The 22,010-nt window shown below is 40.4% G+C and overlaps 1 protein-coding gene across 1 annotated transcript; it reads right to left on the bottom strand.

Annotated features, from left to right (window-relative positions):
• Nucleotides 1-8,968: 8,968 nt before the first annotated feature.
• On the bottom strand, nt 8,969-20,646 carry LOC120547097 (bcl-2-modifying factor-like). Its single transcript, XM_039782508.1, has 4 exons — nt 20,497-20,646; nt 17,442-17,687; nt 15,768-15,985; nt 8,969-12,868 (listed from the first exon to the last, which is right to left on the bottom strand). The coding sequence occupies exons 2-4, from the start codon at nt 17,662-17,664 to the stop codon at nt 12,752-12,754; spliced, it is 558 nt and encodes a 185-aa protein (XP_039638442.1). The 5' UTR covers nt 17,665-17,687; nt 20,497-20,646; the 3' UTR covers nt 8,969-12,751.
• Between the last annotated feature and the right edge of the window lie 1,364 nt (nt 20,647-22,010).

Raw genomic sequence — 22,010 nt, 5'->3', positions numbered from 1 at the left:
TCGCAATTTCTCTAGCCTACAGTATCACACACACAGCATTTGTTCAAGATTAGGAAAAGACTGTGGTCTTGGTAAAATAGGCATACTGAGAAAGCAGAAGGCAGACATTTTTGCTTAATTATGTTTAACTGAAGCCATGATCTGTCACTACCAAAGTGCTTTTGCTTAAACCTAACCACAAGCAAGCCTCCGTATGCAAGACTCAGGATGCGAGCACCGGTCGGAGTCCTGCTATGACTTGCATAAGGTTTAAAGGTGTGGCACTTCCTTTACTCAGTGAAAACATTACCACTGAACATAATCCGAGCATCAATTGTGTTCAACCTAAACATATAAAAGATCCAGCAAAAAGTGAGTTTCTTTCTGTCACATCAATATCTGCCTAGTCTATATCCACGACATTCCACTTCCTGGATTGCTCTTTTGCCGACGGAAATTCTGCCGGATTTCACTCATTTAGGCCAGATATCCGTTACCTTGGGCTTTCTTTGTGTTGACATTTGAAACTCTGGTCGATTTATCAGGATTATGGTTAACCTTTTCTCAGATCTCTGCAGGGTAAATCCAGACAGTTAGCTAGACTATCTGTCCAATCTGAGTTTTCTGTTGCACAACTAAAATTTGTATATGTATTTATTATAAGGATCCCCATTAGCTGACACCTAGACAACCAGCTAGTCTTCCTGGGGTCCAAAACAACATTTAATCAGTCAATATTAAAGCATTTCATGACACATACAGAAAGAAAATAAACATAACAAAATCTGTGTATTAAGCGTTTATCTGTGTTTTTTGCCCCCAACGGTGCCTTGCAGGCAGCGCTGCTGATTGTGATTGGTTTAACATAATGCCAACAAACTGGAGCATGTTTTTCTCCCATCCCGGAATGCTGTGTAGACTAGCCAGACCCTCCTCCATCTGCCTAAATTTAGCCATGAACAGACTTTGCATAAAGTCATCAGCACTGTGCAGTTTCGGGCTTTAAGAAAAGCAGCAGATCAGTAGTGACTGAAGCTCCATGCATTAAATGAAATGAGAAAGCTAAGGAGACAGCTTGCTGTATTCAGAGAGAGGCCTTGTCTTTGCTAAAACCTTCTATCATATGTTATAGGGGTCAGTATATTTGGGACAAAAGAGTGTTATTTATGATGTATGAAAATGATTAAGTGATCCTTGAGGTTGGGGAGTCTGTCTTGGCTTTACATAGTTTATTTATGAAATCTGCGAAACATTTTGTGTATGTAAAGCTACACTATTCTATCATCTTTTAGTAGAGAAAAATCATTTCAAATGCAGCTCTTAAGAAGAAAGACACATGAGCAGCAAAAGGAGGCAGTGCAGGACTTTATTGCCTGGGAAATCTGGCAGTGATCCGACTACTGTATCTGTGTCTAAAAGGCATAAGTGCTCATTTCCTGTCATTTTCTGTTTCCGTGTGCAGATATCAACCACATATAACTAAAGCAATCACAAAAGAAAGAGGGAGAGACCTCTTTCTCAGCTCCCAAAATCAAAATTAAGTCTCTTGACTGAATCAAGGAATAAGTTGGCGAACTCTATGAACTATCCCCCATTTCATTTGAAGAGGCCGGTTCTTCATCATCTATAAATCTGAGCCTCCTATTGAGTGTCTTGAGTTGAGATACAAGCAGGCACTTATGCTCTCCCTCAAGTGTCCTCATAAACCACATTGTTTCCAGCTTATTCTCCCCTCTCCCTGGAGTTGGGCCATGCCAAAAGTTTCCCTCGCAGGCCTGTCCTACCGGGCTTGTTTGGGGACATCTGCTGCCATGTCCAAATATTGTTTTTGGCTGAGCCATCGCTGGCTCTTCTGCGAGAGAAAAGAGCTGGGACCTATTTTTACCTCGGCGGGATAGACTGTGTTAACATACAAAACAATGCCTCTTTCCCCCCGGTCTTCCAGCTGCAGAGCAGGGCAGCAACTGCTTGGGATTGCGAACACACAAAACAGCCGAGCTGGCTGCTTGCATTCAGGGGGTGAGCTGGTGGCAATAACAGAATGAGTGACCTTTTGGACACTCTCTGGTTTTGACTTCTTCTTCTTTGAGTTCTTTCAGGCAAAAACAAAAGTAAAAGACTAACTTGTGAGTTTCAGGGTATAGGTCGTGTTTCATTTGGACAGCATGATGTGGTTACTGAGCTTTCTATAATGTGACTGAAATATGTCCCTAGTCTACTGAGTTTTAATTTATGCCCAGAGTTTCCAAGCTGTTGGATAAATATATATGTAATGAATGAAATTGTTTTATCATTAATGTCCTCTTTCATCAATCATTGTTACATTCAACCACCCTGCTGTATAAACACTGATAAAACACAATGACTTGGCTTGAGTAGGGTTCCCCAGTTACTCCTTCCAGACTCTAGCTCTTTTCTACACATTCCTACAAGACCTGAAGTCCCATTTCATATCCTTTTATTGCGCTAAACGAGAATCCAATTCATTTTCTTTTAAGTTTGCTATTGACTTCTTAAGGCCACAGTTATTATTGACCTTAGATTTTTCAGGGCACTCCGAGGAAATTATACTCGGGCTGAGTAATTGAAACAAAAACATTGGAAGGGAAAAGATCTGTTTTTTAAGGGAAGACATAATGACTGCTCACGTTGTTTTCCCTTCACATCATATTACAGTATTAATAGACCTCTTCTGTTCCAGGTGGCAGTGGAGGAGAGCTGTACAGTAAGAAAAAACAACCAACTAGTTAATACATACAGTGTGTGTGTGTGTGTGTGTGTGTGTGTGTGTGTGTGTGTGTGTGTGTGTGTGTGTGTGTGTGTGTGTGTGTGTGTGTGTGTGGGTGGGTGGGTGGGTGGGGGAGGGGGAATATGTTCATGTTGCACATTGTATGTTTTGTATGTTGTGTTAAAGTTAAATAAAATTGTTATTCATAAAAAAGATAGTCATGATGGTAAATGCAGCTAAAATCTACAAAAAACTCAGTGCCTTTGTTCCCATCCCATACTACATAAATATCTTGACTGTCTACATGCTCTGCTTAAAAGCGCCGCAAAACCTATGTGGTACAGTCATCTATTACATCCTGTGAATACACACATACACTCTACTGTTCTCACACAATTAGATACATATCACACATGTACCTGAAACGCAGGGTGTCGTGTAACCAAGTTGTTATGTCACTGTGTAAACTGATACTGCCACCAACTCTGGTTTCTGGAAGTATTCATGGCTGTTTGCAGAGTCAACAAACACGCACACAAATACCCCCCAACAAAAAAAAAAAACTGCCAAAACAAACTGATCCGGTTACGTATTGCTACCAGAGATTCGCTATAAACATCAGGAAAAAAGGCCCTTGCAGATAACGTCAGAGAGTGGGGATCACAGATGCAAATTCTATATCACACAAAGAGAAAGTGTTTGGACACTAGAAACGAGTGCAAGAGAGATGTAATGATCATAGAAAGTGAGCCTACTTAAAGGGATAGTGTGCCGATTTTAAACCAGCGTAATGTCATCTTTGTGTGGGCAATGTTTTAAAAATAAAGAATTAGATTTTTATTGCCTTTATGATTGTCATGTCTCGCCCCTGTGTCATTTCCTGGTGTGCGTGACAATGATAGAGCAACTGGAGAATGACAGGAAAGGGGGAGAGAAAGGGGATGACACACAGCAAATTAATGGATGGATTGCCATGAAAATCTATCAATCAACTATCAATATCATTTAAAAAAATTCACCCTCTCATGAAAAATATTACATGATCTGTCTCTGTATCACTATTGTTGTTGGATAAAATAATTGCATCAATATTAGGTTAAAGTATGTATTATAAGGTAGCTTGCCCTCTGCCAGATCTTCTCTACGTTTGGAACAGATACTTCGGGATTTTGAATGTGAAAATAATATATTGCCATTTTATTACATATAATCATAGCTTGCTTTTATCCAAGAGAAAAAGAGGTTGTTCTTTCGTTTGGCCATCTGCTACAGCCCTTTACCACTCATCTGTCTTGAATTAGACAGCAGTCACCACAATATAAATACCCACTTATCATCCCAGTAGTCCTCCCCTGATACAGGCCTGAGATGACAGAGACAATAGCAGACGCCCATTGCACCCAAGTTCCCCTGGAGGCATGTCTCGACACACGGGCTGCATTTAACTTTTATTACCCAAGGAGATGGATTGGCTGCTCCCCACCCTTATTTGGTGGTGCGGTGTGTGTACGAGGAGCTGTGGTTGTAAAGTGAAGGCAGCGTGGCTCAGCCTGAGCGGAGCCAGGTAACTGGGGAGCCCTGCCACCAATTTAAAAAAAACAAAAAACTGCTCTCTGAGAAACCGTGACTCATGGTTAATTTTGATTTAGTTTTTCTAGATTGCTTATTTGTGTTATGATACAGTAACTTGTGGCCTTGCAGCTTTGGGAAAAAGTGTATAATAAGTGCATCTCTAAAGCAGCAGGGTAAGAGAGGTTAGATAACTAAATCTAATGTTAGTAATCTACTGCGATAAGATGAATTTTATTAACTTTAGATGCTAAATACTTTTCCTGAGAAAATAAGTTCAGACATTTAGCCTACATTATTTATTTTTTTCTGTGACATAGTGCTTCCAAGTCTTTTGATTTCAATGATCTATTTGAACTTACAAAGGCACAGAGCAGTACAGAAACAGTGAGGTCAAGAAACGTAAATACGCACTCTATATAATCTATACTAACAAAATGTATCTACAGTAACTACAAGAGATGTTTTTCAACTTTTTTGTCCATTTTAACGAGCTTGTTTAAGAAACTAAACGTTTTGTTTTTAAATATTTATTTAAAGATTTGTTTTTGGGCATTTAATGGAAAGAACAGCTAGATATGAAAGCGGAGAGAGACGGGGAAGACATGCAGGAAATCATCCAGGTCGGACTCAAACCCTGGACCTTCTGCGTTGAGGCATACACCTCTATAGATGTGCGCCTGCTCTACCAACTGAGCTAACCCGGCAACCAAAATAAACTTTATTTTGATGTATTACAGTTCATAGTTCATGTAATCAATATACAAATCTATAGACATAATATGTGGTGTTGGTGTAAAACTAACTTTAACACACCCAATTGCATAAACTAATTTGGGTCAAAAGCTAAGATAGCATTTGCTGACACTCTGCCTAGCTAGGCTAGTTAGCCTACCTTTTAGCCGAACTCTAACTGACAGTTTAGCTGGTGCTTCATTGTTTCAGTTTGTTGGATGACGGAATATCTAGGGTTAAAAAAAAGTTAATTTAACTTTAGCTAAGGCTATCTGTGGTGGCTATCTTACCAACTAGCTTTAACTTGAAATAGCTCTCCTGTTTCAGCAGTAGTTGACTGTTTGACAAAGTGCAGCAACTGCAGGTGTTAATTAGCCTACATATTAGCCACGGAGCAGTAATTGGGAAAATTTTGGGTTTTAGATCTGTTTTGTAGTTACTGCAAATTTTACACACTGTTGAACAAGGAACGAGATACCAAAAAGTCTTAGTTCACTCAATTTAGACCAAATGTGTAGTTACTGCATTTTGGCATTCAGGACACATTAATTGGGATCTTTTCTGACTGTACTCGTATTTAATCGGTTTAATAGTTTGATACCAATTTGTATTCACGTGTGACACTATTCTAAAGGATGTTTTTACACATGCAAAAATCTTGTCACCTAGAAAACACAGGTAGGTGTCTGGATGCAAGTCAGTTATTATAACATGGTCCACAGAGCAGAAACTCATCTATGAAGGAAGTCATGCTTTTCCCCAGAGCCACTCCTCAGCCGCAGCTGCACCAACGTGTTTTGACCTAACACCCTGCTAAAGTGCTACAGTACACCTGACATGTGTGCCCTCATAGAGCGGCAGAACCTATTCTCTGTGGACGGGAAGTTCATTTCCTCAGAGGATGTAGCCACACCTATTGAATTTTATAATGCAAGATTATTATTTTTTCCCTCAAATGTAGTCTATTTCTATTCTTTCTTCTTTCCTTTGCTGCATTGAGCAATGCTTTTTATACTTACAGAACTTTAGAAATGTTTTCTGAATACTGTAGTTGAAAGATCAGTATTAGTATCTCAGGGCATATATGCATCTATAAAAACTGAGTAGACCACAGCTTTGTTGGTGTTGATTGTGAGATTGATTATTTCTCACAGTAAAAATGGATGTAGCTGACACTTACGGTGCAGGAAGATGCACCTCCCTTGACCTCTTTTGTTGACACCAACTGTAAGACACAGAAAGCTTTTAGAAGGTGATAATTACAATGTCATCACTCTGTGATACATGAGATTGCTCTGTGGATTCATAAGCCAAGCGAATATTGTAAGTTTGTCCTCACTTTGTCTTAGTTCACAGTAGCAGCACAAAACAGATGGGGAAACGTGAAACAACTGAACAAAGGAACACGACTGTGGTTAAATCAGACTATCTAGCAAACTAACATGACTGCAAATTTGACACAGAGACACAAGAAAAGCGTGTGTGTGTGTGTGTGTGACTGATGGATGCAATATATAGATACATATTATATTAATGCACAGAGTATCCCCAAAACAAACATTTGAGTCTGTCCTTGTTGGCAGCATTCACCACTCATGCTATAGTCAGATGCCAAAGGGTTAATTGTGTCCCAGGCATAGAGGCAGAAGTAAACAAAAAGAGCCAGAGACTGGAGCTTCTCTGGCTGCTGAAGTTGAGGCGTGACCCTTGAGATAGGCACAGGGCTATCATGAGGGCGTCTCCCTGAGTGACTGGCCAGGAGAACAGAGAGGCCTTTGTCAGGGCTGTGTGCGAAAAAGTGCTGAGCCAAGCAGGCCCTCACCCCCTCTCACCCCTCCTTCCCTCCCACCCCCACGCTTTTTTCAGTCTTTCTCCCTGAAGACACACACACAAATGCTCATACACACACTTGTCTGTATTTAACAGCAGTCCCAGGGGACGAGGCTTTCACTTCAGCTGGAGGGAGGTTAAGGAGGGGGGATACAGAGCCTGTTTTGTGGTCAAAGCCTGGATATGTTAGCATTGCAGTCTTTAAGCTTTAATATAACCTGCTGCAAAGACTTTCTAACCATCTGTGTTTGCAGACAAAACGACTTTGAGAGAAATGTCATCCTGCCTAGCAAAACGTCTGGTCTTCATCTCTAAACCATTATGAAGATTAAAATAACTTGTGTTTTGTGCACAACAAACTCTGTGTTTACTGGTCTGCTTGCAATTTTCACAGTGAAATTTTGCCAAGAGAAAAAAAACACAAAAACAAAACGGACATGTCTTTTTGAATGAGCCCTGGTTTATTTACTGCTAAAGCAAAATGAAAATGTTTCACATAAATCAGGACATCAAATGATTCTAAAATTAGAAATGAGAATGAAAATGTCGGTATCACGTCCGGTCCATATATAATGTGGTGTGCACTGAGGACCTCTGGGAATACAAACAATATGGCATTATTCTTTGAAGTAATGTGACAATCCAAATTAAGTCATTTTTCTCACAGTGTTTTCAAGACAACTTATTATGTGCAAATAAAGGGCAGGCAGCCTGTCTGCAAGTGATTTGTGTTGAGCGACATTGTTTAAACATACAGAGACTCTCACTTAACACACTGTTTGCAAAGGCAGAAACAAGCATGTACTATCTGTGTGAATAGTAAAAGCAGACAAAATGCCCCAAAAGTGACAGTTGTCACTGCGTATGAAAAATATATATCAACTAATATCAGCTCGCTCTACAGCACAACACACTGCAATGTGTTAATCTTAATGAGGTTCAGGCCAGGCCCTAAAAAAACGTGAATTTCATGAGTTTCTGCACTACCCAACTTGGCACGCATACACTCCTTTAACCTTCCTCGCTCCCCCCTGTCTACACAAAGCAGCTGCCTGAGGGAGATCGCTTCAGACCTGGTGAAGTGAATCATGTTATGTAGAGTTGCACCGTTCCCCCCCAGAGGGAAGAGCATGTAAAAAAAAAAAAGATGTGCTGAGCTCCAACATTGCCTCCAGGGCTTATGAAGTACTGCTATTGTTCATGCTAAATTAGTTTTTGTGGGACTTTTAGTGGGTTTAAATCACTGGTGTTTAGTCATAGAAGAGGTTTTTATTCAATGACTGTGACTTTTTGGGATTGTTGCTTATTGTGGCAGCAGAAGCTTGTGAGGTGACGTACACATTATAACATAACTAAAAATGATCCCATGTGATTTTTAGCCAAACCACCAGCATGGCTCTATGGATGGCAATGTAAAATATCTCAACATCTACTATGGATTGACACAACATTTTCTACAGACATTCGTAGCTCTCAGAGGATGAATCCTGGCTTTGGTTAAGCCCTGGCTTTTCCTCTAGTGCCACCATAGGGTTGGCATTTGTTGTTTTGACTGATATGGCTTGCCTATGTTTAAACTTTTTGTTGGATGGATTGCCATAAAATCTGGCACAGGCATTCATACTCCCCTCAGGATGAATTTGTTAAGTTGTGATGTCTTGACTTTGTCTAGCACCATCATCAGGTCAAAGTTTCAATGATTTGTTGACTCCTATCCGTCTCAGCTGTTGTTTGTTGTTCTTAGCATGCCAACACGCTAACCTAGGCTGATTAGCATTTAGCTCAAAGCGTATGTATAGCCTCACAGACCCGCTAGCATGTCTTGTTACAGGATGTCTATGTAACTATTTAACTTAGTTTAGAACTCACAGTGAGAACTATTGACTTTTCAATATCCTGCTTCATTGATTATGTTGACATAACCCAGTATCCCAATTTTAAGTCACACCCGGTTTTGAACATTTGGAATATGACGTTTACATGTAACATTGAGAAAGCTTGTTATTTATCTCCCTGTGTACTGTACATGACGATAACAGTATCCGGGTTTCTGATGGTCTGTTTTACTGCAGTCATGTCTTTTACTTTTTCACGTTGTATTTTGTTGCAGAAATGAAGCACAGGCCCTTTCAATTGTTCATAAAGTTTTAATGAAAAAGAAACAGCAATGTACCCATTTAACAACAGAAGAAATTAGGAGAAATTGTAAGATTTCGAGAGCCAAGCTCTTATGTACAGCATATTGCACTAGAAAAAGAATAACATCCCCCGTCATCCTCCGTTCCCTCCATCGCCTCATGTCCTGCTCTGTTTGTTTAAACAGTGCAGTAGACACAGAGCAGTCCCAAAGATAACACAGTCAATGCTTTAACAAAAACTGCTACATCTGGACTGGGTCTCACTTCATTAGGACACATGAATGTGAAATCCTTGAGACCACTCTGAACGTAAAGAAAGAAATGTGAAGACAATACAAACTCCACGCGCACACAGCCCAGGAGTCTGAAATAAGTTCCACTGTTCAGTTCATGTATTAAAAGAGACATCATGGTTTTCACTCCATTAAATTACATTCAAACCCTTAAGATACAGATTTTTCCAGGAATGTTGGACATGCATTTTTACTCCATTTACATATATCGGAAAAAAAGCCCTTGAACTGAGAGTGACACAGCAGACTTGGCAATATCAAAAATTAAAAATGCCACATTGAAAAAAAAGCAATCATAGAAAAGCAAAAAAATTGTGTTGTTGTAGTTCTTTCTTTGTCTTCTTACAAAAAAAAAAGATATGGAATTTTTTTTGCTGAATGGTATTATAAAGATAGCAACAATAGCTGTGTCAAATTCATGTCAAATGTATAAAAAACACCAAATCACAGCACTTGACAGTAAAGATGCACTCTTTCTTGGATATTCAAAAAACTGATCGAAGGAATTTGATATTAAAGACACTGAAGGTTGAACGAATAACAAATGTTTCACTTGAGGCTGGGTTGCAACAGTGGTTGGCTCAGATCAACGCCACACCAACTGAGTGGCTGTTCAACCCATCTCACATACAAATAATACTGGGCACCATGGTGGCTCGTTCCTCCTTCAAATGTAAACCCACAGCCCTACTAGATTGTAGATAATAAAGCACAAAAACCCAGGCGAGCTAGGCCGATCCAGCATATTACAGATCTTAAAGAGTTTCTAGAGGGGAAGTTCAGCACAGGAGTAGAAAGAGAGAAAGGCGCAAAATACAGTATACAGGTAAAAAATAGTTTAGTTTTTTTTTACAGTGCACATTGATTGCAAACAGTCGTTTCTGATATTAAATAGGTTTTGCGTCGTGAAACTCGCCGTTCGTGCTGAGAGATGTCAAAGGTTGAGCCTGTGCCTCGTGAAACGGATTTCTTTTTTGTATCAAGGCACAAGAACACGCCGTACTCTTTGTGCCAACTCTATTGTATCAGAGCATGTTGTTCTCACAAAGCCCAAGTGAAGCAAGAGCTGTGACCAGTGACTTTGGGTAATTATGCCAAGTGTTGATGATGATGTGGCAGGTCTGTTACTCACAAGGCACATTTTGTACATTTGATTGTCTGTTGTTCACGTGATTTGCGAGGACTCACAACATTCGTGTGAGAACGCACGAGGCACATGGCTTTAGTCCAACCTCCCGACACACAGGCATCAAACGCACAACTGAATGTGCACCAACAATGAGAAGAAAAGGACTGTACACACTGAGATAGCATCTGTACAGTAGCACTGAGCAAATATACACAAAATAAATAAGTATAAATTATCGAAAAGAAACCAAACAAACTGAAACTTGATCTCAATAAGGACAGGGAGTAGTTAAACGTGACAGCTGATGACAGAGGGTGAAGCTTTGGACTGAGGACCAGAGAGTGTGTCACAACTATCTGAATTGGCTCAGCGTTCAATGTTTGCAGGAAACTAACTTTTGGTTCAGCTACTCATGCCGTTACAGAATAAAAAAAACTGTAACAAAATCTGTAACACACTTCCATGTTGATGTTGAGTAAATGTGCTTTGGAAAACATAAAAAGTCTAATGACATATCCTTGCTTGTGTGCAGCGTCGTCTAAGCTGCATGGAGTCCTCACTCAAAGGCAGATTATTTGCAAACACAACTCATAAGAAGCATCAGGTAATTTTACATGGTTCTTAACTACTCCCTGAAGAAAACAAAAAGGAGGAAAAAAAACCATCAGTGTCTTCAAAAGTTCATATAATGAATCTACAACAGACTGAAATAATACATCAAATGAGGAATTTTTTACATCTTCTTTAAAGTCCTTAAAGACTTTTTCTTACATTGAGAAACAGTGGCTGTGTCGTTGCAAAATGCTAACATAGCAGTTGTCACGAAAGGGTGTATAAACCTTCTCCTTTACCCAAATGTGTCTGTGTGTTAGTAAAAATGTTTTTTTTTTTAAATGTACAGAAGCTGTTCTTACTAAGTTCTCAGTGACGCTGAATATACCACTGGCAGTTTGGTGAAAGAAAGCACTTAAATAAAAGGTTGATACATACTGTACATGTATCAGCACATCGGGATTGAATCAGTGGTCAAGACATTTACACCTGGAGTGAAACAAAATAAAAATGCATCTCTGTAACGTTAAACCAAAATGTTCCTCTAACAAAGAGATTTGTAGAGAGGTGTATTTAATTGAGAACACAGCCATATTTTGGGAAACGTCAGTTTGATTGCAAATGCAACAGATCCCTAAGATTTTACTTCCTTCCACTGGCTTGAATATTGCTTGCCCCTAAAAATGCCGATACATGTCATCTCTCCCACAGGCGACCCGCACGTTGCAGCAAAGGGCAAAATTGCGATTGTCAATCCAGCCAGAGAAAGAAATACTAAAAAGCTTTAGAAAATGATGACATTTTTCCAAAACGTTTTCAGCTGTGTGATTGTTCTCCAGTTCCCTGATTGTGATCCCACAAAGGAGATTCGCTTGTGCTTATTTGGTTTCAAAATGACTGCAGATTTTGGAAACAGTAAGCACGCACTCCTACATACACATGATCACAAATTCAAAGAGTAATCACAATTATGTCAGGTTTTGAAGTTACTCGACTAAAATATCTTCAGTACACCTACATTCAAGCATACATGTGTTTATCCTTTAAATCTACAGGATCGGACTCTACACAGTGGGTCTTAAAATGGCATGAGTGGTACTGGAGATGGAGAGGCTGATGGATGACACAGGTTGATATAATGTCCCTGCATCTACAGTGGAAGCTGGTTAAACATCTAAACTGACCGACAGTGCAACACCAGTGTGTAGCACCTCCACAACGTCATGACAACCATTTTCAAATTAGCCAGTGTGGAACAGTAAAGGATAAAGTACAGGGCTTATTGTTTAACTCATAATAAATTAGAAATGTGCCCCGAGTCCTCAAGGTTCAGTAACTTCAGCACAAAATTGCTGCGTCCACAGTTTGTAGCCAAAACAAGTGGCCTAATCTTAAAATGATTCTATTTTTTTTTTATGATTTCCTTGATGCAAAAGAGGTGCACTGTGGCAGGAGAGAATAAGGCATTCCCTGGACTGATGGAGGTCCTTCAAGACTTATACCAAATAAAAAGAGTAGTTTACTGTACAAAATAGGTAATCTTACAAATATTTCGAAAATATCTCTTCAAACGCAATGGCTTCTTCTTGGAGAGGCGAAAAAACAAAAACAAAAAAAATTAAGAAAACTTGTAATGGGCCTCCGTCCAGCGGTGACCAGTGTTTTCCTCATCTCATCTTCGTATTCAATTAGAAAACAAAATCCAAACCCGTGTTCCATCTTACAGTGCCATCTCTTAAAAGTCTTGTCCCTGTGGGGGGGAAACAAGGGCTGAGGCGAGGGCCAACAGGAAGCCCCTTCATCTCTGATCTCCTCTCAAGCGGGGGAAGAGAGCCTCTCTTGGAAACAGAAAGCCAAACAGGGCCATCGTTAGGCGCATCCAGCCAGGCAGGTTTTGTCTCTGATGTCTTACAAACTGCAAGTAGACAGAAAAAAAAAAATACACATTAAGTTATTAGCATCAGGGAGGGCAGGTAAAATCATAAATGCTCATCAGACTTTCGTCCTAACAAAAGATTACGCCTCAGATTTCCTCATAACAGGCTTTTGAGGTAAAGCCTTGTGAACTGTGGTAAACCCTGTGAGCTCAAACCATATGACGAGTAGACTGGATGTTTCCACAACATTAGCTTGTGTCTAGCAAACATGTCTGTCACACGCACATCCTGTGGAATATACAGTATCATTTGCAGTGGCTCTCTGATTTCTAGAGCCAGAAGACAGAAGTTAATCGTAATACTTCATTTAGTTGTTCGATGAAAGGAAAAGATTAAAATGACCAGGCTAACAACTGCAAAACAACCCTGAAGAGCTGCCACTCATCATCCTAATATCACACTATCCTCCTCCCTCAGATTTGAGACAGTGCCTCTTATAAAATGTTGCACTGTTGACTTCTAAATGAGAACCTCAAAGTGAAATGCTTTCAGAGAATGCGCTGCCTATTTCATCACAGCTCTCTTGTAATAGCGAAGTCAGCTGAATAATTATCAAAACAAAGCCAAAGGAAAATGAAACTGCCCCCTGCTATGGAGCTGCCTTCTCCCAGCTCTGTCATTTCCTATTGTGGCTGTGTGCAGCCCGCGTGGACTGCAGACAGATGAAGGAGTTCCTGCTGCAGCCTGCAATCTCCTCTCTCCCACTTCTCATCTCTGATCCTGCACAGCTTCCACTGGCTTTCTGAACAGCCGCGCTCAGATATTGCAGCCTGTTGCATAAGCATTCTTGTTACGATCTCTCTCTCTGCTCTCTCTATCAAGGTCTCTACAAGCCTAGGAATCAGAGTCTGCCACAGGCTATTTAATGCAAAACTAGCAGACTGAACTGAATTGAACCAGCACCGCTAAATGTAACCCTAATTGTCCTTAATTGCCTTAATTCTACACTGCTGAGCTTATTTAAACAGCACCCTGGTTTGTTCCACGTGAGGTTCCTCTTTCTGCTGTCATTTGTGTGGGTAGTGGAGAATGGTGTGTATTTTGTTTGCCATTTTTAAGTGAATGCACCCCAAATGATTAAAAAAGACGTGCATGTTTGCTCCTTTACTTGATGTTAGAATGGAAATTTCACTGACAGTATTAGCTTTTTTTTGGCAAGTGGAAAAAGTCTAACAATAGCAGCAGACAGACACAATAGAGAAGAAGTGATTGGATATCATAAAGAATCGTTTGTGATTATTCTCCCTTTGGAATATTCCTACAACAGCAGTATCAGATCCAGCAGGATAAAAACCAACTTGAGTGCAGACAGCAGACAAAAAAAAGACAGTTTTCTTTCATATCTTTCTGTCAGAGTTTCACACGCAAACCAAAACACACACAAAGATGCACACACTGAGGCAGTCAGCGGGACAACTGAGGTATTGTGGGTAGCCGTGAGTCAGGCTCTATTTTTAGAAGCCATGCAAACAGTCGCCCAAGTCTACCGAGACACAGACATGCTGCTTACTCCTGTTCGTGACAGTCACATAGATCTCACCTGCTCTGCGAGAAACGCGATACCACTCCCTGTATATTTGTACTTATTAACTAAGTTAAAAGTAATTTGACTTATGTGGACTCTTATTCAGAGCAGTAACTGCTAACACAAGTAACCCCCTGGACCTGTTATCAAACACACAGTGATACCAAACATTACCAAAGGAGAACAAAAATGTGTGAGTGCAGATTAGAGGTGGAACATGCTGACATTGTGACAAGATTGTGACACAATTCCTGCCATGTTTCCATGTGGATTTTATTTTTTTACATGCCCAATTAACTACATGTCACAAACTACACAAGGTATGTGTGCTAAGCTATTTCCTCAGTAGCTTTGGAAAATGGTGAGTCTCCACGCTCAGTTACCTTCATTATCTCTAGTCCCAAACTGTTTCACGCGTGATATGTGATATGTTCAGTATAAAGAAGTCCATTTTCTGGTAAAGGACACAAGTATCTTTTAAATTACAGAGCGGAGACAAAGGGATAAAGGATATTGGTCAGAAGTGGGAGGGTGTCATTTAATCTGCTCTTTTTAAGAAAGCATCTGGAGCGTTCAAACAGATGGGGGGAATGGATTTCACTTATTTATTTTCTTTTGTCTTTGTAGACAAAGGAATATACCCCTAGTATTTCTACTGACTGTAATGACATGGTATAAGTGACAAGACCAAAGGGCCAAACTGAGAATCAATATTTAGATATTGAAAAGGAGAAAATATTTGTATGACAGTCTCATGTCACAATGTATTCCTAAACAGTGACACTGACTGAATGCATATCTGTTTTGTAGGTTTACTATCCAATATGAACTGACTAAATTGTGCGGTATTAGTGATTTAGGTTTTTTCCCTTAGTGTGGCCAATAAAGTGGTTGAATCACTGCTCAGGCTATTTTTATCCAGTGTGGGTTGTGGCCAATCCAGCTGGCAAAATGTTCTGCCCTTTTCTTACCAAGAGTGAGCCACAAATTGGCACAAGGTAGCCTTGACTTGTGTCTCTAATCAAGTAAAAGCTTACATGCACATATAGTTCACACATTACACGCAAACTTTTTGTCTCAAGTCAACAAAATATAGGTTAAGTCCTAGCGGCCCTAGCCCCATGCTGCTGAATTGTCTCGTGATATGCACAAGCAGCTGTTCAACGGGCAAATAGAGCATTTAGTTATATAATATCCATTTCTTCTTTGAGGCAATGTTAGTCCACCTGTGTTCATATTGTTTACACTTTGACACTTTGTGCTTAAAAAAAAGGCATACAGGCTCTGCAGCTGGTTGTTTTAAGTGGGAGGTTATTTAATGATCCACTTCACTGCTTGGGAGTGAGGCTTACCAGTTCAACGTGATCCTGGTGGAACTTGTCTCCGATCTCCCGAAGTTTACGACCAATTTGCGCCTCGACGCTCACCCCTGCCTGCTCCTCGGGCCTCTCTGCCATCCTGTCATCTTCCTCCCCTCTGCCCTCTTCCTCCTCTTCTTCAATCTGCCTCTCTCCCCGGTCCTCCATCGGCTCAAACTGAGCGGGGAAATGTGAGCGTAATCCAGCGTTGCCTAAAAGGAAAACATACAAGCTTCTTAAAACTTGATGTTGTTGTTGGATCTCTTAAATACCAAGAGGCTGTTGTCAGTGTCAGTGGTGCCAATATGATTATAAGGCAAAGGGATATAACTGATATCAGTTTAGTAAAACCTCTTATGTTTTCCTTTTTGATTTTAGACTAGACAGTGAAAAACTTAAGGCTACAGACAGTCTTAAGATAAGCCCAAGTATCTTGATTACTATTAAAGGCATCAAACACAGCTGTGTCTGACCTGCTAAGCAAATTAAACAGTATCTACTTCACACTACTGCTACATTGCTTTCTGAAACACAAACAGGTTTTATTAGATCTTCTCAGATGGACAAATTACAAGGTATGCACTCAAAGTACAACTGAAGAGTCCACAAACAAGAAAGAGGGAGAGTGTTGGTAGGTGGAAAACTCAAACACCTTATTAAATCAATAACAGCCTCAGTGAACTGCTACCTTTCAGTTGTGTCACTGAGTTTACTCATTGTCTCAGGCATGCGCTTCTGCAGTCATGCCACTTTTTTATGTTATCATGTGTGCAGAATGTCCTGCTATCCTGCCTCACAGAGGACCATAATACCTCTAAGAAACTGAGCACTCTGGACTTTGTTTGGGAGAAGACATGGCACCAGGCCAAGTGCATGACATCCATTACTGGGTAGATTACAATGAACGACAAGGTAGTAACAGTGAGTGGTGTTTATGTATTGATGACTTTAAACCCAGAACAATATATACCTCTCACACTGACATTGAGTCAACAAACAACATTCTACTTCAACATTTTTTCAATTCAATTAGGGTCATGTCACACTGATTTGATTAGAGATGGCAATACAATATTGGATTAAAAGCAGTGGACATATTAGTGTGGGTATGTGCCTTTATTTATGTGTGAAATTAGTGTTGTCTGTTTATATATTTTTTTCAATAATCATTCATTTAAAACAAAATCCCCTAAATAAGAAACTGGCTGGAATGTGATCATCAATTATCAGATTTAGGTTCATAGTATATGTATAGAGTATTTGTATTAGTAAAGATGAATACAAATTTACACAGTAAACAAACCATTTGTTAGAATGGCATGTTTCTCATGTTCTCAGCATGTGTATAATAGGACATGGGGATCTCCCAGCTACAAGAGAAACGAATTACTAAGCTTGTTTGTTTTGCAGTAATAGATCAAAATGGAATCTAGTACGTCTAATAGCCCGAAAACAAAGAAAGTACCAGCCCCCCCGCTCTCATCCTATCTAATAATTCTCAAATCTAATTGACAGTTGTAATTACTTAGGTCTTTGAGGATAGTTCCCAATGAGTAACCTGCCAGATGAAAGCAGTTACTAATAGTGTGAGGTTGCACTCAATGTAGTTTCTAAAACCATGAGCCCACATCACTTTCAGTAGGCTCACATGATCTCGTCCCTCCTTACCGTGAAAGGGTATGCGAGGCTGCCAGTGCAAGCTGCAGGGCAGCGTGTTAATGCCGATGATGTTGTTGTTGTGGCTCTGCAACGTGGGCACGGCAGCAGTGACGGCAGCGAGCGCCTGGCCAGCCGCGATATGTGTGGCGCGGTCTTCGTATTTGACGTCCCTAAAGGGCGTTCCCCAGAGCTGCGAGATGGGCCGTGACATGTCCTCCTCCTCATCGTCCATCCGACGCCTCAGCGGTAAACTCCCTGGAGAGAATTAGGGGACACAAGATGGAAACTTTAGAATGACATGACAAGTGTGTTTGAAAGTGTTTTGGTAATGTAAATACCAAAACCAATTTGTTTAGCTCGCTGGTCACTTGGGCATGATTTGTTTCAAGACCAAACAAAAAGTGCCAAATATCATTCTGTTATCAGTGGAAACTTTGCCTTCTGGCAGATAGAAAATGATCTCACCAGGTCTACATTAAATGAAAATAAATCATTAGTCATAATGCCCAGTAAGAGGTTTATGTTGTGTGAGGTAATATTGAAAACAAACAAGCAGGGATGGATAGTCTCAGAGGCACAGATGGATCTGCCAATGTCAACATATAAGATGTAGCTAAAGCGACCATCTCTTATAATATAGTGATGATAAGTAGTAACAGGAGCCAAATGTATGGAAACACCCTGTGTAGGGGGAACCAGTGGGCAGCTAAAAATGCAGCAGATTTTGCCAAGCTGTTCCTGCCAAATTGTAATGAAGTGCCAAAAGATCCGCTAGAGGGGCTTTTTTTCACCTCACAGCTACCTTAATCTGTGCCACAGAGCAGTCACAATCAGGAGATTAGCTTCCTCCTGCACAATTCTACAGCTCAACATTATTACCTATGCTTGTTGTTCCCTCTGTCTTTCTCAACCACACAATCACTGGAAAGCTGCCTGTCTACACTGTGCACACACACACACACACACACACACACACACACACACACAGCAGCGGATGGTGTGTGTGAGTAAACCTCAGTGAAACCAGAGACCTGGCTAGACGGTCATGTGCTGCGTGCAGCAGCCGTTTCATGAGGGAGATAACAAGTTTCACTCCATCCTCAACTGTGCCTGCTGAACGCAAACACTTACACTCTCTTCCTCCTTGGCCACATGCCACAATCTGAACTAGTGTTTCATCTTTTTGTCAAGGGTGCCTGTCTTTTCCTTTTGTTGTATGAGTGGAGACAAATGGGCTAGGTTGACCGGCAAATGCAGAAGTTGAAACTGGATGTACTGGAATTGTGTTTACTGAGCAAGGAGGCCCAGTCGCACATCTCTTTGTGAAAGTGTCTGTTTGCATGATGTCATATCATATAATGTCAAAGGAGGAAACTACATTTTGAATAACTGTGGAAAAGCACGGTCTAATTGTCTAGGCCTTATTATTATTATAGTGTATTGGAACTGTCATTTTTGTGTGTAAACAAAAATATTACATTGACCCACGCATCCTCTATAGTGAAATCAATTTTGTCACACATTTGGTTGTGTATTACAATTTTCAAAACAGCCCTAATCTGCATTAACTTCTCCTCCATGTAAATTAAGTAGTACATTCTTTATTGCTATGCAAGCAGTAAGGGCTTCTCTGCAACTTTACCACAAGTTTTACTGAGATCAAATGTGCACGTGTGTTGTGTGTCAATGGCAATGCGAGCCCTGTCTTCAGTTTCCACTGCCAGTCAACAGAGGACTGGCAAGATTACCATAGTGTCAGACACAAAAAAAACATAGACAGAGAGACACACAGAAAGACATTACACAACACACATACAGATACACACACTGCCTGGGGCAGCAGGGAGGCCTGGAAGCCAACACAGTGCTGGTCAGAGGCTCAAAGCTGCAGCAGAGAGTGGCTCCCTCTGCTGCACCATCTGTGCACCGGGCTCTCCTCCATGAACCACTCTGGGTGGGGGTGCACTCAAGGTGAGCTCTGCTACTATGTATCCTACTATTGCCTCCATGCAAATAGGAATACATATCCATTGTGTTATGACAGGCGCCAATAAAGTCATGGACACTAACGTTTTTACTTCACTGGAAAAGGGCAAGAGCCAGTTAAATGATCTAATTAAATCCAGAAAGCTAATTGTTTTGTATTTGTATGGTGAATGATATTTTGTCGATGTAAGTTACCAATGCTGCGATGCATAAGTATTATCCACACAGCTAGAAAAAGTTACTTCCAGCAATTTTTATTAATGCGTTTCAAGTCGTCAATAAATAGGATCCGAAGTACCACCGGTAATGTGCTGCATCTGTATCCGTGAAGAAACCGTCGAAACAGGATGCTGACACATGGTGCTAACCACAGCCGAAATTATGGATTATAACTGTTTTTTCTCGCTTAAAAAAAATAAGGTATACGTTTAGCTAGTCTGTGAGTTGGTTAATTATTTACTCGTGACAGCGACAACAAACTATTTAAAAAACATGTGCTATAACAGTGTTACTCGCATGGCTCCCATTATCCTCCGTGACACGCTCTCTTCCACTTCGCCTGACAACTCTTCTCCAAAACCAACAGCTCTGTGATAACAGAGTTCAGATAGCTTCACTCACTCAAAGCAGATAGTATGCGTGAAATAAAAACAGGACACAGAATTTCACTGTGTATAGCTAGTGTTTAACTACGCTAACTAACCGTAATAGTGTGTAATGATATATAAAAAAAAAACAAAAAAAACAAACGTGTCTCAAAGACCGGGCAACAGCCGGGACGTTCAGTCCACGCGCGAGACGTGATGGATAGTTCCAGTCACTTCGTCATGTAGCTATTCACTTCGTTGAAACAAGAGAAGAAAGCCTCACTGGTGTGAACAACAGGAAAGAGATACATCTATAAATGCTCTCTGCCTGCCATATGCCAACGCTCCGGTAAGTCCACTCACCCCGTCTCTGCCCGGGCATGCCCCAGCTGCCCGCACATTTGTTGACAAACTCCCACAAACAACGACGCACGCGACGGTGAAATGGCGATTTATCCCTTTAAATGTGAATAAACGATAGTTACACTCACCGCCAGCAAATGCTCTTTCCGTTGTGATTGGTGGTATCTTGACAACTCGCCGTTACCTTGTTTCCTACAGACTGTGTTGATGCGACTTGTATCCCTCTTCGCATTACAGCCACTCATACATGTTTGCTGTAGAGCGGGGTTGTTTTTTTCCCTGTTAAAAGCGGTCCGCCCCGATGACTGGGAACCGCCCCTTCTTAATAATGTGAAAGGAACAGTCAGCTACACAGTGTTATGCAAATATAGCACAATCAAAGCATATGAAATGTATTGCTTTAAAAATCTATATCATTTAACAATTATTTTTTAGCGAATGGTCAGTGGTGAAGGAAGTACCTATTCAGTTTGCTAAAGTAACAGTGATACCACACATTGTAAAAAATACTTGCATTGATACATTTACCAAAAGTAACAGCACTCAATGTAGAAATATGACCCCTGTGAGCCTCTTACATTGTGTAAGTAACATTTTACTGTTAAGGTGGTGCTAATTTTAAGTATTTTATATACTGTTGGGTAAAATAACCAATATTAAACGCGGCTACATATTTTAATTGGTCTCTGCAGAACATTGAGCTCATGCTGTATTGTTTTTGAGAGGCGGTCAAATATTGTGTCTGGCCCTTTAAGAGAACAGTCCTTCTCGCGAACATAAGCTGGTGACATGCAGTGGACCAATCAGGTGGTTTGTTTTGGTCCCGCCTTCTGCTCCGCGTATCTTGACACGTGGAGGGGGAAAAAACACAAACCCAGATAAGACATGTGACTGCTTTCAGCGCTCTGCTCAGCTGATTGGGAGCCGCTGCGAGATAGAGCGATTGTACCCACCCAATTACTGGTGTCTCTGTGATGATGAGTTGTGTACTGTAAAGGCAACGAATAGATTCACAAATTTCATTGTCACACATGCATGTCAGTGTTCCATTATGAAGCATGATATAGGCTACTATGTTTTTACGTCCATGCAAACATTACATCAAGAGACCTGACATAACAGTTGTTAAATGTAATAAACCCAACATCTTATAACATATGTAGGCTATTATTTATAGTTAAAATGATCTCCACTTTTATCAACTATAAAATTCAAATGCTGTATTACTACTGTATCACTTTGACATAACACTCTGGACTGGGGCTTCTGCATACTGAGTGCTTTTACTTTTGATACATTAAATACATTTTGCAGTGTCATTAGTACGGCTCTACTTTTATTTATCGCTTGTTTAAATGCAGGACCATTACTAGTAATGGAGTATTTTTACATTGTGGTATTGCTACTTAATTAAAGAATCAGAATACTTATCATTTCCCTTGAGCATAACATAAAATAACATAACATAACATATCAAACGGCCTTAAATGCAGCCTAACTTGATAATGGTTTGACAAACAATGTATTGACCAGTCACTGGTATTGACATAAGCGTAGAGCCATTTTCAGTTCAGCCCCTGAGGGCATCCATTGTTGAACATGGTGTCTGATGGATGCACTGTGACAGAGGAATAAACAGCAG

This window comes from Perca fluviatilis, chromosome 18, assembly GCF_010015445.1.
Source record: "Perca fluviatilis chromosome 18, GENO_Pfluv_1.0, whole genome shotgun sequence".
Lineage (NCBI taxonomy): Eukaryota > Metazoa > Chordata > Actinopteri > Perciformes > Percidae > Perca > Perca fluviatilis.
The sequence above is the reverse complement of the archived record's forward strand: the minus strand, read 5'-3'. Positions and strand labels throughout refer to the sequence as shown.